The 17,364-nt window shown below is 43.1% G+C and overlaps 1 protein-coding gene across 1 annotated transcript in view; it reads right to left on the reverse strand.

Moving 5' to 3' along the window:
* Positions 1-426: 426 nt before the first annotated feature.
* The window catches only part of LOC311231695 (solute carrier family 22 member 7-like), a gene marked incomplete at both ends in the record, with an annotated part of 141,567 nt that continues 124,629 nt past the window's right edge, over positions 427-17,364 (reverse strand). The window contains one exon of the mRNA XM_084318323.1: positions 427-460. Coding sequence (XP_084174449.1) covers positions 427-460 — 34 coding nt within the window. The remainder of the gene's footprint in view (positions 461-17,364) is intronic.

Below are 17,364 nucleotides of genomic sequence, written 5' to 3' on the forward strand. Positions count from 1 at the left end.
TACATTGTATATTACTATTGCACTTTACTGTTACATTTGCACTTTGGTTGGATGCCAAACCTCTTTTCGTTGTACTGTACTTGTGCTGTATGGCATGCACCATGCTCAGCGTACAGACAAAACAAGGGAGACCACACAAGTACTTGAGGATTTTAAAGAAAAGTAATTTAATTAAGCTATGAAACTATTTACAAAAAAGGAATTAAAGAATGAGTGGATCAGTAATATCAGTGATGTAGTGAGTGCATGGATGAGTCAGTGTGTGGTGTGTGTAAGTGATAAGATGAGAAACAAACAAACCAAACAAAACAAAAGGTCATGACCAGCTTGGAGGAGAGAAACAGCCAAAATGGAGAAGCCAGTCCTTTTACACAGGTATGACTCATCCTCCTGTGTCTGATTGCCAGGCTGTGAATGACAGACAGGTTAATTCAGATATCCAGGTTTATCCTTAGTCAACCTGTAGGAGAGGGATGGGGTTGTCACATGTATAATGACAATATATTTGAATCAGTGGCGGCTGCTGACCAAATTTTTTGGTGAAGCACAAATTATTATATTATATTATATGTTAAATTATATTTTTAAAACATCCCCCAGTGTGTGTGTCAGTGGTGGCTGTGAGTTACAAATATTGGGGAGGACGCGAGAGATAAATTTTTTTTTTTATAAAGAAGTACAGACACACAGTGTGGTTATGAAGACAGCAGACAGACACTACAGTTAAAGACAACATGCACTAGTAAAATACCTTGGAGTAACTCTTGACACACACACCTCACTTACAAACATCACATCAATAGCTTAGTCAAGAAGGTAAATCAAAAACTATTTGTTTACAGCCAGATCATCAGACCATTTCTCACCATCACTGTTTCAAACACATATTTACATGCAATTTTTCTTTCACCAATATCTTACTGTCTCCCAATCTGGTCCCTCACAACAAAGGAAATTATAGGAAATTATATGGGTAGGCGAGGTGGGGGAAACTGTACAACTGTACAAGCAAAACTGTACATTGGAATATCGACGAAACCATACTTGGTAGAAGAGGGTCTCGTGTATTCTTGGGTTAGGTCATTTACTGTACATTGGAGGGGGTTGGGTTAGGACATTACATTCACATCACTCAGCACTATAGGAAATGAACGACACACACACGCGAGTGCACACACACACACACACACACACACACACACACACACACACACACACACACACACACACACACACACACACACACACACACACACACACACACGCACACACAGAGGCCAGGCCACAGCGGACCCACAGCCAATTAATTCATAATCAAGACTCCAACTCAATATCAATAACCACAGCGTGCGTCGCCAACACACACTCACATCATGCGCCGCACGTCGCCAACACACACACACAAGAGTCAAGAGTCACTTTATTGTCCCATCAGCTGGGAAATTTGTCTTGGGCTTACACCCACTACAGCCACAGACACATACATACAGACATGACACAGCACAACTGACTCCAAACAATACACAATATAAAAGATACAGTAAAGTACCTGCACAGCAGGATGTCTGGCAACACAAAATTAGAATAGTATACACAAATAATATAATATTAATATTATAATATTATAGTATACACGATAATATAGCAACCAAATATCCGTTCGATAGTTGCCCTTTATCTGGCACTATTTAAAAGTTTAACTGAGATCGGAATAAAGGAGTTTTTAAACCTATTTAGTCTAGAGCGTGGAACTCTAAACCTCCTCCCAGAGGGCAGTACTGTAGCTCATACTCGGCATGTAAGACATGGGAGGGGTCCGAGACTATTCTATTGGCTTGCCTTAGAGTAGCCTGTTCAAAAATAGACTGTAGGGATGGGTGACCTTTCACCCCTATGATCTTCCATGCAGTCTACATCAGACGGACCAGTTTGGACTTTAATTGTACAGACAGGTTACCAAACCAAGCTGTAATACCGTATCTGATGAGACTCTCTAATACAGATTGGTAGAAAAGTAACATACATTTTTGATCTACACCATGCACTCTAAGGCGACGTAGAAAGTGCAGTCGTTGTTGTAGTCTGCTACACAGGCTATCTACATGGGTGTTCCAGGTTAGTGTGTTATCGACAAAAATCCCAAGATATTTATATGAAGAGACCTGTGAGATGGACTGTGTGAGGATGACCACAGGCCTGTGGTCCCCAACACCTCTGGGGTCAAACACCATCTCCTCAGTGTTCTTAACATTAAAACCAGACAGTTATTGTCGCACCAGTTTACAAACATCTGGATTTCCAAATAATAGTCAGCTAGGTCACTGTCATTCTTAATTAGAGCTAAAATGGCAGTGTCATCAGAAAATTTTATGAAGCGGTTGTTAGGATACAGTAGATGCTTCTGCACTCGTTCGTATACAATGTAAAAAGCACAGGTGAACTTACTATACCCTGGGGAGCTCCAGTGCTCAGGGTTCTAGATTCTGAAAGAGTGCCGTTAACACTGACCCGCTGTGTACGGTTAGTTAAAAAGGAATGATACCATTTTATAATGAGAGGGTGGACATTAAGTCCATTCAACTTCTCAATTAAAAGGTGCGGCTGTATCGTATTAAAAGCTGAACTAAAATCTACAAATAAAAGGACGGGATGGGTTAGGCGCAGAGACTCAATCGCATCGGCGACTGAGGAAAGACAATGCATGTGTGTGTGTGTGTGTGTGTATCCCGGTGTGTGCCACTCCAATTGCATGTCCAGTTTGTTGCATGCCGAATAAAGACCCCCTAAAGAGGTCCTGCATTACACACGCAAGGCCACAGCGGGCCAATTAATTCATAATCAACACAGGCCTGCCCCATACAGCTACTAAATATAAAAAATAAAAAATGTCACTCACCATTGACAACTTACGTCTTACGAGGAAATAGTGTCCCTCGTAAATAGACTCTGTTGACAGAGTCAGCTATGGAGCGACAATAATGTGTTCATGACAACAAGGTTTCTCTTTAGCCTTTGGCGTGGTTTATTTCACATTGCACCCAACAGTACACATGAGTCTACTACTTGACCTGAACCCCAGAACCCACCTCACCCCTGCCCACTTTGACAACCTAGGATGGCTTAGAGTAGACGACAGAGTACAGCAACTTGCAATGGGCCTGGTCTACAAGATACACTATACGACCGGGGTGCCCATGTACATGTCAAAATACTTCCCAAAGGTCAGTGAATACCACAACCACTACACCAGAGGAAGCTCAACAAATCATGTTAAACCCAGATTCGGCTGAAACAAGGGACTAAACACGTTTTGCAATTATGCCACAACAATGTGGAACGCCCTACCCAAAGCTGTAAAGGAATGTGAATCCCTGCCCACATTCAAAACCGCTCTTAAAGAGCACCTACGGGAGGCTGCAATTCTAAACTGGCCACCGTAAATGCCCAAAACCCCCACCACCTCCTAATAGACAGTCTCCTCCCCACCGCATGTATATATTCCCTCCCCGCCGTATGTATATTTCTCTCCCACCCGCCCACCCCCTCCTAATGTACAGTCCCCTCCCCATCATATGTATATACTCTGTCAGGATCTAGGGGTAACAGTACTGTATATTTGAATACCGTTTATGTCACAAATGTATCAGTACTAAATACCTATATGTTCCTATGCCATAAATGTCATGTATGTTGTGTATGTCATAAATGTCTATATGAATTGAAAATGGGGGACCCTGATGGAAACAAGACAAACTTCTTTCTCAGGTCTGAATCCCCTTAACAATTGTATGTATTGAGCCGTACTGTATTGTACCCATTCTGCAATCTGTTAAATAAAGTTTTCATTCATTCATTCATTCAGTCCTTCTCTTGTGAGAGCGACGGAGGAAGAGAGTGAAGGGGGAGGTAACATCTCCTTTTATACTTCTTACCTGGCATCAGCTACAATAGCTACGCCTATAGCGCCCTCTTGTGGAAACAGTTAGACAGTTACATGCAATCATACATAACATCTAACTTCAACACTCCCACTTATGGTTGTCTCGTATACTGTACAACTTTTCCAAAAACATCTTTCAAAGAAAATAATACAGTTCAGAACATCAAAAAGAATATGGCAGTCAATATTACACAACAGGCAATATTTACACACCAAACATGACCTCTGCAAATCTTCTCAATTTCAGTTTGGAGACAGGCTTTGTCATAGCGTCTGCTACCATGTCATCTGTAGGACAATAAACAAGTGTCATCCTTTCTTCCCTGATGACAGATCTGATGAAGTGATATTTTATATCCACATGTTTACACCTCTGTCGGCACACAGGGTTTCTAGCAATTGCAATGGTTCCCTGATTGTCTTCATAAACAACAGTTTTCTTATATACATAGGTATCCATTCCTTCGAGCAGTTGTTCTAGATAAATACATTCCTGTATTGTCATAGCTAGAGCCATGCATTCGGCTTCACAAGTTGACAGTGCCACTGTGGGCTGTTTCTTTGTTTTCCACGAAACCAGTGAGCTGTCTGTGTTCAAACTCACACAATACCCTGTAGTACTTCTTCTGTCTGTGGCATCTGCCGCCCCATCTGCATCACTGTAGGCTTTAAGCCATAAGCCCTCGCTGCTCTTTCTGAAACAAAGCTGTTTATCTGCTGTACCTTTGAGATAACGAAAAACATGTTTTGCTGTAATCCAGTGCTCCTCTGTGGGGTCAGCAAAATGCTGTGACAATTTACTCACTACAAAACATAGGTCAGGGCGAGTACATGTTGTCAAATAAATGAGGCTACCTACAGCTTCTCTGTACATTTTTACATTTGTCAATTTCTGAGCATCCTCTTGGTAGTCTAGTTTTTGATCACATGGTGTTTCCCTTGTTCTACATTCTTGCATGTCAAAACGTTTCAGGATCTTCTCCAAATATCTCTTCTGGGATATTTTTATTTTTATATTTTTATCTTTCATTTTGAATCTGGTGGAGAGCATACTTTTCACCTGCTCTAGGTTTCTAGTGTTGTCTGCCGCAATGATCAAATTATCCGCTTCTGTATTTAAACATAGAATCCACTTCTGTATTTAAACATGGAATCCACTCCTGTATTTAAACATGGAATCCACTCCTTCTGTATTTAAACATGGAGTACCCTCCTTCTGTATTTAAACATGTAGCTACCCTCCTTCTGTATTTAAACATGGAGTACCCTCCTTCTGTATTTAAACATTTAGCTACAAACCTGGCTTTGTACTTGCCGTGGCCTTCAATACCCTCCTTGATTGAGTACACCCATTTTCCTCCCACTGTCTGTCTGCCCTCTGGTAACTTGGTTAGAGTAAAGGTGTGGTTGTCCTCTAGGGACCTCATCTCCTCATCCATTGCTCTCTCCCATTTCCTTGATTCAGGGGACACCATCGCCTCTTTAAAGGTCTGAGGTACTCCACTCACTACTCTGTAGCAGTAATCAATGCTGGTAAGTGTACTGTCATCCTCGTCACTTTCTCTCCGGGCATAGTCTTTCAGATACTTTGGGGGTTTGTGTTCCCGTGAGGGATACCTCCCACTGCATGAGGCACGTGATGTCACCCTCGGGTGCTCCTCGTCATCATCCTCTGGGGGTTGCTGACTGTCTGTCTGCACGACTGTGCTAAGTACACTAGGCTGAGGTGTCTCTGTTTCTTCACACCTTACTCTGGAGTCCAGCTCTGGCTCCTCTGTCTGTGTCTCGTTCTCACATGTTGTCTTTGTGACAAATTTGACTAGCCTGTGTTTTTGCACTTTCCCTTTACCGGGATAATAGACTAGAAAAGCGGGGCTTCCTTTGTCGTGCCCTACAAAGAGTCCTTTTTCACATCTGGACTCGAGCTTTCCTCTGTCCTGCTGGTAAGCATAACACACTGTTCCAAATTTGTGTATTCTAGCTAGATTACACTTTTTCCCTGTCAGTGCTGTATACGGGGTGGTGCCCGTGTGCTTATTAAAACACTGGTGTAAGCGGCTTCTTGTACCGCATAATGCCATAGACTCTTAGGTAAGTCACCATCTATTAGCTTACACCTAGCCATTTCGAAAAGAGTACGTCCTTCCCTCTCTGCCACCCCGTTCTGGTGCGGGGAGTACGGACATGACGTCTTGTGTCTTATTTTGTTCCTTCTCAACAGTGATTGGAACTCTCTATTTGTGAACTCGGTTCCGTTGTCGGACCTCAAGCATCTTATGTTGCCATAAGGGGCTACATCTGCAAGGAATTTCTCCGTGGCCTGGAGTGTGTCACTCTTTGCTTTGAGAAAGTAAACAAACACTGCCCCTGTACACATATCTGTAAACGACTGTACATATTTAAAGCCACCTATGGACTCGTTGATTTGATTTTGATTTTATTACGGATCCCCATTAGCTGGTGCCATGGCAACCAGCTAGTCTTCCTGGGGTCCACACAAAAAACATACAAAAACAATTGTTGCAAAACAGAATTATTAAAAGCCAGTACTCAACATACAATACACAATGAAACTAACAATTAAGATGGCTAAAATTACATGCAAGCAAAGAAACAGAAAACAAAAAACAAAACAAAACAAAATACAAAATACAGTGTTAAATACAATTTAAGATTGTTTTTAAAATTGAATATTTTTAAGAATTGCTTTTAGAATGCTCATCAATGTTACTAATTATTAAAAGCCAGTACTCAACATACAATACACAATGAAACTAACAATTAAGATGGCTAAAATTACATGCAAGCAAAGAAACAGAGAACAAAAAAACAAAACAAAATACAAAATACAGTTGCTTACTGGACCGGCTAGATCTGTGTTAACTAGCTCAAGTGGTACCTTTACTTTTTCTGTGGGACTTCTGTTTCTCGATTGAGTAAACTTCCCCTTTATGCACACTTCACATTCTTCGTCAGGTCTACGCTTTTCACCTTTAATGTGCATGCCTTCTGTCACTGCTTGCAGTTTCAGTAAATCCTCGTAATTACAATGACCCATGATCTCATGCCATGTCTGAATATCGTGACTGACAGTCACATTACACATATCATTATTATTACACTTATCGTCATCATTACACTCTGTTTGTAGATAATACATTCTCTTGTACACCTCTATGTTAAATCGCGTACCGTCAGGCTCTACAAGAACATCTTTACCTTCATTGAAGAATACTTTGGCACCGTTCGCAGTAGCAGATTTTACAGAGAATAGTTCTTGTGGGAACGAGGGTATGTAGAGAGCGTTCTTTAACGTCACTGTACACCGGCGCCCCTCACTGTCTATGAGGCATACCTGTGCGTCTCCTCTCCCTTGCGCCAACCCGTAAGTGCGCTTCCCATCTGCCAACTCCATGCTGTGTCTCTCCGGCTCGAAGGTGTTGTCAAAGTTCTTGAATCGATTCCTGTCGTTGATGACGTGGGACGACGCACCTGTGTCCACGATCAGTCCCTTCCTTTGGGCCTGCTGCTGCTGCGTTGGCTGGGTGACGTACGCTGTCTGCGCCCCGAAGATGAAGTCCTCTCGTCCCGCTACTCTCCGGGCGTCATCTCGACTCGTCTCACGTCCAACGTCGTCGCCATCTTGTCCACAGCCGCCATCTTGTCCATGCGCGTACCGTGCGCTCTGGTCGCGTTTCTTTCTGCACACTTTGTCTGTGTGCCCCGTGGATTTGCAGAAGCTACACCAAACAGTCTTTGTGGAGTTATCTTTCCGGTGCCCTTTTTCTCCGCATCGCCAACACGCCAGCTCCGTTGTGGGTCTGGTCTTCTCTCTCGGTGCCGCCCGGGCCTTCAGCACCCTCTCTCCCGCCTCCGCGGCGACTGGGTGTGTGTCTTCTGAGGCCTCAAAGTTCCACAACTTGGCCTTGAACTCTCCCAGCGACATGTCCGCTGAACCGTGTGTCACCAGTAGTGTGAGCGGTTTGTACAGCTCCGGTAGTCCCCTCATAACCATCGCCATCATTAGTCCATCGCTTGGTGCTTCTCCTGCACTCTTAAGCGCCGTAATGATCTGCTCAGCTCTGATGACGTATTTGGTCACAGTCTCGGTGTGCGCCTTCTTCAGCGCGGTTAGTGTTATGTAGAGGGATACGATTCGGGGTCTTCCCCGTCCGATATAATGTTCTCTCAACACTTTCAGGCTCTCTCGGCCTTTGTCCTTAGTGTCGCGGAATATCAGCCCCAAGCTTGTGTCGTCTAGCAGTGGTGCTAACTCGCAGTATGCGTCTGCATTTTGCTTGGTGTCCAGGGCTTGCGCGGCCGCCGTTACTTCTCCCTCGTGGGGGCCATCAAGATCGTTGTCTTCAGTCCCACACCGTGCATGCAGCACAACATTCGCTCTTCCCAGAGCTCATAGTCCTCTGCTCTTCTGTTGAACAAGGGCCATTTGCTCTTTCCTTTGGTCGCCATCCCTTTTTGATAGCGTAGCTTTAGCTCCCGTTAGCTTAGCTTTAGCCACGCGGTGCTCCCGGTGCTAAACTAGCCTATACTTCAGCTAAACTTGCTACCCTTATTATTTCGCCCCTGCGTGATCTGGGCCCATAACCTGTTGACAGAGTCAGCTATGGAGCGACAATAATGTGTTCATGACGACAAGGTTTCTCTTTAGCCTTTGGCGTGGTTTATTTCACATTGCACCCAACAGTACACATGAGTCCTTCTCTTGTGAGAGCGACGGAGGAAGAGAGTGAAGGGGGAGGTAACATCTCCTTTTATACTTCTCACCTGGTGTCAGCTACAATAGCTACGCCTATAGCGCCCTCTTGTGGAAACAGTTAGACAGTTACATGCAATCATACATAACATCTAACTTCAACAGACTCCCTCCTATCTGATCACTTGTAAATTAAATCCATCCTTCGATATTTTCTGATGAAAAAGGTCTCCATTCGTCTTCCCCAGCCAGCCCACTCAGAGCGAGACTAAGTCGGCCCGTCTGACCTGGTAGTCCGATAACCTTGGTCGTGGGGGTCTATCTGGGGTTGCTTGGTAGGTTTCAATGCAACTCCCGGTTCTCCCTGGCCACAGGTAAACACATGTTTCGCGAATCCTCCCCCAGACTCCTTATACTACCTCCGATTCCTGTACAAAGAGTTGTGTTGACGCCTCCGCCCTTTCCGTCTCATTAGGTGGCGCCAATCTCTGATTGGATCTTAAGTTTGTCAACACAATGTGGCACGGCGTGAACGCCAATCAATCAAGTGCGCCTAACCTCACTACCCGCCTTTTTAAAACTTAAATACCCTATTTTGATTGGATAATTATATTCTTAAGCCCAACCCGTGCAATCTTTTTGCAGTGACTGATTGACAGCTGGCCATTATGTGTTACTGTTATGGGATCAGGCCAGGTCAGAGAGCTAAAAGCTGTCACTTGGACATTTTTGAAGAAAAAATTATTCACTGGCATTGTTTTTTTCACAGAGGAAAACATTTATAATAAAAAATTATAATAATAATAATAATAATAATAATAATAATAATAATAATAATAATAATAATAATAATAATAATAATAATAATAATAATAATAATAATAATAATAATAATAATAATAATAATAATAATAATAATAAAAAAATATATATAATATATATATATATATTAACCCTTTATCTGCCAGGGATTATTCTGATCTTAATCACCTCTCTGCCACCACTGTAAGTCTATGGAGATGTTCCCCTTCTTTGCAGGGCTATAACTTTTTAAATTGTATTGCTAAATTGACATTACTATGGCCCATTCAACGTCAAGTATCTATCGTTTAGGATGTAGCAACGTTCTACTTTTTCATTTACATATTCATACTAAAATACGGTCTAAAGTATAAATATGTTTTTATCGTTTTCTGCAGCATTCTGCATAACGTGAGTTATAGCCATAAATACATATATTAGATCATCAAATGTAGTTTGATACCGATTGACGTCAGATTAAAAATTTCAATTGTACAAGGTCCTAAACGTCATGCCTCATCATCTGCTGGTGACCGGAGGGGGGGGGGGTTATAAGTCCGTGGCCGACGTTAAATCATTTATGTAGTATGGGTGATACATAGATCAGAGCAGTTTGTATGGACAATAATAATCAAACACGCTGAAACTCACCGCAGCTTCCTCGTAGCGATGGGGGATGCTACTGGAGCAAAAATATCGTTATTATGGGATGTCGATCTTGTTGGTCCAGTTCCAGGTTGTATAATACTATATACGTCCAAATCATGTTGTTCATCGAGTTATTGGCAACGGATCGCTATCCAGTGTATCAAGCTGGAGTCCGGACGAAATATGGGTGAGCACCACTTCCGGCTGCTCACTTCCGGTTTTGGCACCTCACCAATCGGCCACCAGATGGCGGTCTTGCACCGTTGGAGAGTTGAGAGGAGCTCTACAGCACCCGTCAAGTCTCCGTGGGTGAAATATGATTGCCATGACACATTTTTTAAATATTGATCTCAAAGATGCTGTACGACGTAATTGGCAGATTACGCATGGCGAGGAATGACGTCTAAACACGTCATTGGCGATTAAAGGGTTAATAATATTTTTTTTTTTGACTGTATATTACTAGTGAAGTACTGCCTCACTAGTTGTCATGCAATAACCTGCACTGATTTTAATCCAATCTAGTACATGATAAGACCAGTGTTTGTGAAGTGTTGGTGTCGTGATTAGCAACTCATAGTGGTCTGTTGTCTACACTTATGTCATGTTTTTGATAAGTAGACACAGAGGGCTCAACAGTCGACACTAAAAGACAAGTTGCAAAGGAGAGTAATAGTCCAGTCATTATATGAAAAAACCTAGGACAAATTGCAACAGTAGCAAACTCAACTGATTTTGTATCCTCATTATGTCCTTAGTGAGGGAAAAAAAGTCCCAAGGAATCCCATCATGGGAAAGTTTTGAAAACGACCTATATATATTCATATCGAAAAATGCCTGTTATAACATAGTGGTGAAAATTTTACTTTTAGATATCACTATAAAAACTCACAAGCTGATTACACACAAAAGGGACAAGAAAAAAAGTCAATCACAACTTCATTGAATTATTCTGTTTACTCATGCAAATCACACATTATCTTATTTGATATGCACCAATTAGCATACACGCCAGAACTAAACAAAACATTTGATAAAGACGTTTTTTTCTTCTTGGAATATTAGTAGATAGGCTCTGTGGAGCTCACTCCACGAGGATGGGGCTCAAGGGTTTATGTCCGTGGGGATAGGTCCATGGAGATGTTTTTTTTTTTATAATAGGCGGAAACTACATATTTGTACAGCATGCAAAACACTACATGATTCTTGCACAAAACTACATGGGCTTAACATAAATTTGGTATGTCTGTATAGGGGAGGCTTGTAGGTACCCATGTAACCCATTTCCATTAACATATATTGAGGTAGAAGGCCAAGGGACCATTTGAAAAATGGTGATGGCCATATTTCCCTCCCCAAAAAATCGTCTTAACTTTGAATAATTAGGAATGTAGCCCCCTTTCCAATGAGGTAACATGACATGGTTGGTCTCATTGGAAACCCGAGGTTGTCTAGAATCAAATGGTATCTTTACTTTTGAGCTACCTCAAAATTTGAACGCGTCACAATCTCTGAAAGACAGTGTCGTCAGTGATCCTGCCAGCAATCAAGTATATTGAAAAAGAATTTCCCATGATGGGATTCCTTGGGACTTTTTTTCTCTCACTAAAGACATATTGAGGATACAAAATCAGTTGAGTTTGCTAATGTTGCAATTTGTCCTAGGTTTAGCCTAATTCTGGCCTATAATGACTGGACTATAGGGGTAACAAAACATTGAAAAAAAACACATTTCCCATGATGGGATTCCTTGGGACTTTTTTTCTCTCACTAAAGACATATTGAGGATAGAAAATCAGTTGAGTTTGCTAATGTTGCAATTTGTCCTAGGTTTAGCCTAATTCTGGCCTATAATGCAGTAGGAGTTAGATCATTTTGTGTACTGTACTGTGTAGGGACTGTCCTGCTCCACTAGGGGCAGGCTTTTCTCATTCACTAGGCTGGGGGCGGGGCTGGCTTTTCTAATTCACAGGAGCGATCTTTTCTACTCTACGTTGGCTTTGAGAGTTGTGAATGAATGAATGAATGAAAACTTTATTTAACAGATTGCAGAATGGGTACAATACAGTACGGCTCAATACATACAATTGTTAAGGGGATGCAGACCTGAGAAAGACGTTTGTCTTGTTTCCATCAGGGTCCCCCATTTTCAATTCATATAGACATTTATGACATACACAACATACATGACATTTATGGCATAGGGTATTAGGGACATATAGGTATTTAGTACTGATACATTTGTAAATTGTGACATAACCGGTATTCAAATATACAGTACTGTTACCCCTAGATCCTGACAGAGTATATACATATGATGGGGAGGGGACTGTACATTCAAGTTTCAAGTTCAAGTTTCTTTAATAGTTGTCATACAGAAGTACAGAATACTTTTGTACAAAATGCTTCTTACTGTTGCGCTCCAGAGACTGTGCAAGACAAGATAAGTATGAAATAAAATAACATAGTAAAATTAGAAGTAAAAAAATGAGGTCACAGTGTTCAGTTTAGATATATGTACAATGTTCGATGCAGAATAGACGTAGTTACCATACAATATACAATACTGTGCAGTGTACTAATATACAATACTATATAGTGCAAGGCAGAAATGGAGAAATGGGACGAGGTGCAATTTAGGTACAATTCACAGTAGGTGTACGAGTTGTAGTGCAAATCCTTTATCAATAAATATAAAGTGTAAGTGTGTTTGTGTGATCTAAAGTGTGGAGAGTGGGTGCTGCAGTGTGTTGTTTGTTTGAGTGAGTGTGTGCGTGTGGGTGTGTGTGCTGTGTGCATTTGATGGTTGTTGCATAGTGATTATTGTTCGTTTAGCGATTATTGTTCGTTTAGCAGCCTGATGGCCTGGGGATAGAAGCTTCTTCTGAGTCTTTCTGTGCTCGCCTTAAGACTCCGGTATCGCTTGCCTGACCGCAGCAGTTCAAAGAGGCAGTTGTTCGGGTGGCTCGAGTAAATAACACCATGCTAAAATTTACCAGACCTGAAAAATCTAAGCAAATGAATAAAGGGAAGATGATTAAACAGAAGGTTTTGTAGATACAGTACTGAATTCTGCCATCTTTTTTATAATGTAAATTTCTCCACCATTTTTCATCATATTGCAACACCGTTTTTTGCAAGACGTTCACAGAAAGGTAGAGAAACTAACTGCGTTCTGTTTTATGGCAATAACGTTCAGGTTTGTGGGAGATAATCCCAAAAAATAAGAGAAATTAAAAAGTAAATCCAGAAGTCAGATGATTGACAGGGGCTGGTGTGAGCTGGGTAGGGTAGTTTTTCGAAATTTGAAAGCCCTGAGTCTCTTCCTTCAAAAGACTACACTCACTTTTGGCTGTGCCACTTCCTCCTGTCAATATGCGCCGGTTTCCGACTCAATGCCCTGAGATTTCTATAATCTTATATTTCACTAATAACAGTTAAAATAATTGGTAAACAAACATAATGCTGAAAATATACACTTTTACTGTATATCTCGGGCTTAAGAGGTTAACCCTGTGAGGCCCAAATTAAAAAGAAATTAGCAACTTCAGAGGCCAGAGGGTGGGACATATAAACACATTTACTATCAAATAGCATTGTGAGGCTGAACAACAGGACCAATTGACTATACATGTGCTTAAAGGGGAACTATCTTATAAATGGCTTTTTTCAGTGTTTACCATTGTTTCTTAGCTATGTGGACTTATATTAATAGGATATATGTCTCTAATTCTCATATTGGCGAATTCTTCCAATTCTCCTCTCACAATATTCACCCTCACTGAACTGAGTCATCTGAAAATGTGCATATCTGTGATGTCAGAGATTTCTCAGCTGCATAATAATGTGGCAGTTGATGTGGCAGTTGGCACCAGGCCACACAGTGGTTGGAGCCCAGTGAGAGAAAACGGTGCTTTTTCAATGTATGTGATGTATAGATTGGGGCTAAAAACGGTGGTAATGAAATGTGCATGGTTCGCTTTAGAAAACGGTGATAGAAGAAGAGGCAGTAGCCATCACTGCAGAAGGTTTAGCAGCCAGCCGAATGTTTACATTCCTTGTAAGAACATAGATAACAGAGTGTAGGCCCAGAGCAGGAGGAGAGGGGTGACCTCTTTAATGCAACAGTGGATGAAACGTTTAATGGTGTGAAAGGTTAGCAGTCGTCATGACAGCACGTCGCATGACAACCAGGAGAGGGGCGGGGGGCCGTCGTTGCTACGACGAAGACCTATAAGTCGAACGGTGTTTCCGGGTAGGGCAGACTAGAATCTGACTCAGACTAGAATCTGACCGAGAGCGAGTAGGACTGAGATCACACAGAGGACCTTCTCTCCTCTCATCACGAGAGAGGGGGGGGGGGGGGGGGAGGAAGAATGCCACGACATCAGTAGCTTCGGCTACCACGAGGATGGTCTTAGGCTAACGAACAGGCCTGAACACTATTGGACTGAATCACGAAAGGACAATCTGAACACACCGAAAGATCATTAGAATAGACTCTTCAAGGACGATACAATTTGATAACATCTGATAACATCTGATTATGAGGTTTCTGTTTAGAGAAATAAAACAACGCTTTTCCTCACAAGGTATCTCACGTTGTCGAAGTGTCGAATTCTTACGGAAGTGGAGGAGTATTATGGTTTATGGATTGCACTAATGGGGGAAGATAAGGATCTTATCTACCAGTATCGGAGACGTCAGGACCATTAAAAGTACACAACGCAGAGGAATTGGATGGAGAGCCAAACAGACGAAGACGTGATACTGGCCAGTTTGATCAGAATCTTACAGATGGTGCCGTGACCCGGATTTGCAAGAGATTAAAACAACGGGAACAGTTGGTTGTTGATGACAGCCAGAAAGCAAGAGATAAGAACAACGGATAAAGACTTTTTCAATAATGGGGCGACAGTGGACAACAGTCATCAATGTGTGGGAGAATCATGATCGAAGCAAGGCCGGCCAGCCCTGGGAGAGAGCGGCGAGTCGAGCGGTCAGGAGGCGAACCAGCGCTGTAGGGGAAACAGCGCTCCGATCAAAAATGTGAGTTCACTGTGCACACGGTTGTTTTGATTTTAAGCCAAATAAAAACGAACAGATAGTGAATCCGTAAACGTAAACATTTCTAGTTTGACACAGAGAGAATTTGCCAGCTGTAATAATATGAGCAGAGAGCCATGGTGAAAATCGAGGGTGTTATCTACAGAGAATGAAAAGCAAACGAGGCAGGCTGCACAGTTTTGGTTTAAGGAGGGTAAATGCGAGATGAGGAAAGGGGGGGGGGGGGGCGCTTGAATCAGATCGAAAAATTGTTATGGCGGGACTGTTTTCATAACAGAAGGAAAGTCGAAAGGAGATTGTACCAGTGTGTATTATGTCCGATCAGGCAAGAGTATTAGTCTGAGAAAGCGTCCCCTGATAATGGATAGGAAAGAGAGGAAAAACAGCTGTGTTTTTAGGCCGTGGAAGGAAGGGCAGCGTTTGTTTGTTTGAGAGAGTAGCCATTATGAGCGAGTCAAAATGGCCGTGAGCACCACGAGGAGATAACAACAGATAAAGAACCAGGAAGTGACACGTCAACTAAAACACCATGGAGGAGGAGTAGGTCGCCACCTAGTGGCGGAGGGGGGGTAGTGCTGGGGAGTTTCCATTACCCATAGGGGAATATTTAGAGTTTAATTCAATTAAGGAGTTTAATTGCGGAGGGGGGGGGGGGGGTAGTGCTGGGGAGTTTCCATTACCCATAGGGGAATATTTAGAGTTTAATTCAATTAAGGAGTTTAATTGCGGAGGGGGGGGGGGGTAGTGCTGGACAGTTTCCATTACCCATAGGCGAATATGTAGAGTTTAAGTTAATTAAGGAGTTGAATTTTTTCAAAATTACCAACTGCTTGTGTGTATACACGGTGGTGTATGTGAGAACTTTGTAAAGGAACTCAAAGTGTGGTATATAGAGCGACGGGACAGCTCCAGGGCGACGGTAGACAGCCCCGTAGGGTATAGAGCGACGGTGACAGCTCCAGGGCGATGGTAGACAGCCCCGTAGGGTATAGAGCGACGGTGACAGCTCCAGGGCGATGGTAGACAGCCCCGTAGGGTATAGAGCGACGGTGACAGCTCCAGGGCGACGGTAGACAGCCCCGTAGGGTATAGAGCAACGGTGACAGCTCCAGGGCGACGGTAGACAGCCCCGTAGGGTATAGGGCGACGGACAGCTCTGTTGTATGTTAGATGATAGTACGAGTACGTATGTGAGTTAGGAGCAGGGAACCAACCTGCTCTGTTGTATGTTAGAGCGATGCAAATAGTTTTAGGCACTGATTCTGGTTTTTTTGGTTGTTGCACTGTTTTTGGGTTATCACAAAGAGGCGGGAAGAGGGTCCGTGCGTGAGGATACCAAGTGCGTGGGATGCCAAAAGATAGGGGGACAGGGCTTATGTTGTGTGCTCGGTTGTATGTTATTATCATAATAATAAGATCGATATACAGGTTAATTAAATAAGTTTAATTATGAAATAAGAGGGAGTTCGATCTCCAGTGGGGCCTTCTCACACCTAATAAATAGGCAGAGTCTTGAGGGGACACGTCACCAGAAAGAACTGGCGCGCGCTGGGGGTCAACCGTGGGACAAACGTAGAGCGCCGAGTGGGTATCGTTTAGCTGCTGGTGTCACGCCGGAAGACAACAAAACAGGGAACAGCCCTGTAGGATTAGATATGGGTGTTGAGAAGGTGGGGGACTAATAGAGAACAAATAGCGCCATGGGCTGTAGGACACTCACACCGTCCAACAGTCTGAAAGGGCGTGGCCATGGCAGGGGCTTGCAGAGGAAAAAAAATATATAGAGAACGAGCTGCAGGCCCAAAGCCACGGTAGACTAATAGAAAACACAGGGTCGAGTGTACAGAAAGACTGCCGGTGTTGTGTTTCTGCTTTCAAGGGGGGAATGACACCGACAGCGATGGAGATGGCCAGGAGACAGACTGGAGGAGGAGGAAGCCGCAGGGGCCAGGCACGGCAGCCTGGTACACAGATCGTCCACGACGAGAAAGAGGGCCGACGGCGGTGGAGATGAGCCTCAACCAAGATGACCGACAGGGCGGAGATGACCGACGGGGCGGAGATGACCGACGGGGCGGAGACGGCCGACGAGGCGGAGTCCAGCGGTCGCAGGCGGTGTTGCCCAGGGGAGAACGAGGCAGACATCGGAGGGGCCTTCACGGCGGAGATGCTGTTTAGAGAGCGTTTTGAAACA

Source organism: Notolepis coatsorum (assembly GCF_963971535.1).
Source record: "Notolepis coatsorum genome assembly, chromosome: 7".
NCBI lineage: Eukaryota > Metazoa > Chordata > Actinopteri > Aulopiformes > Paralepididae > Notolepis > Notolepis coatsorum.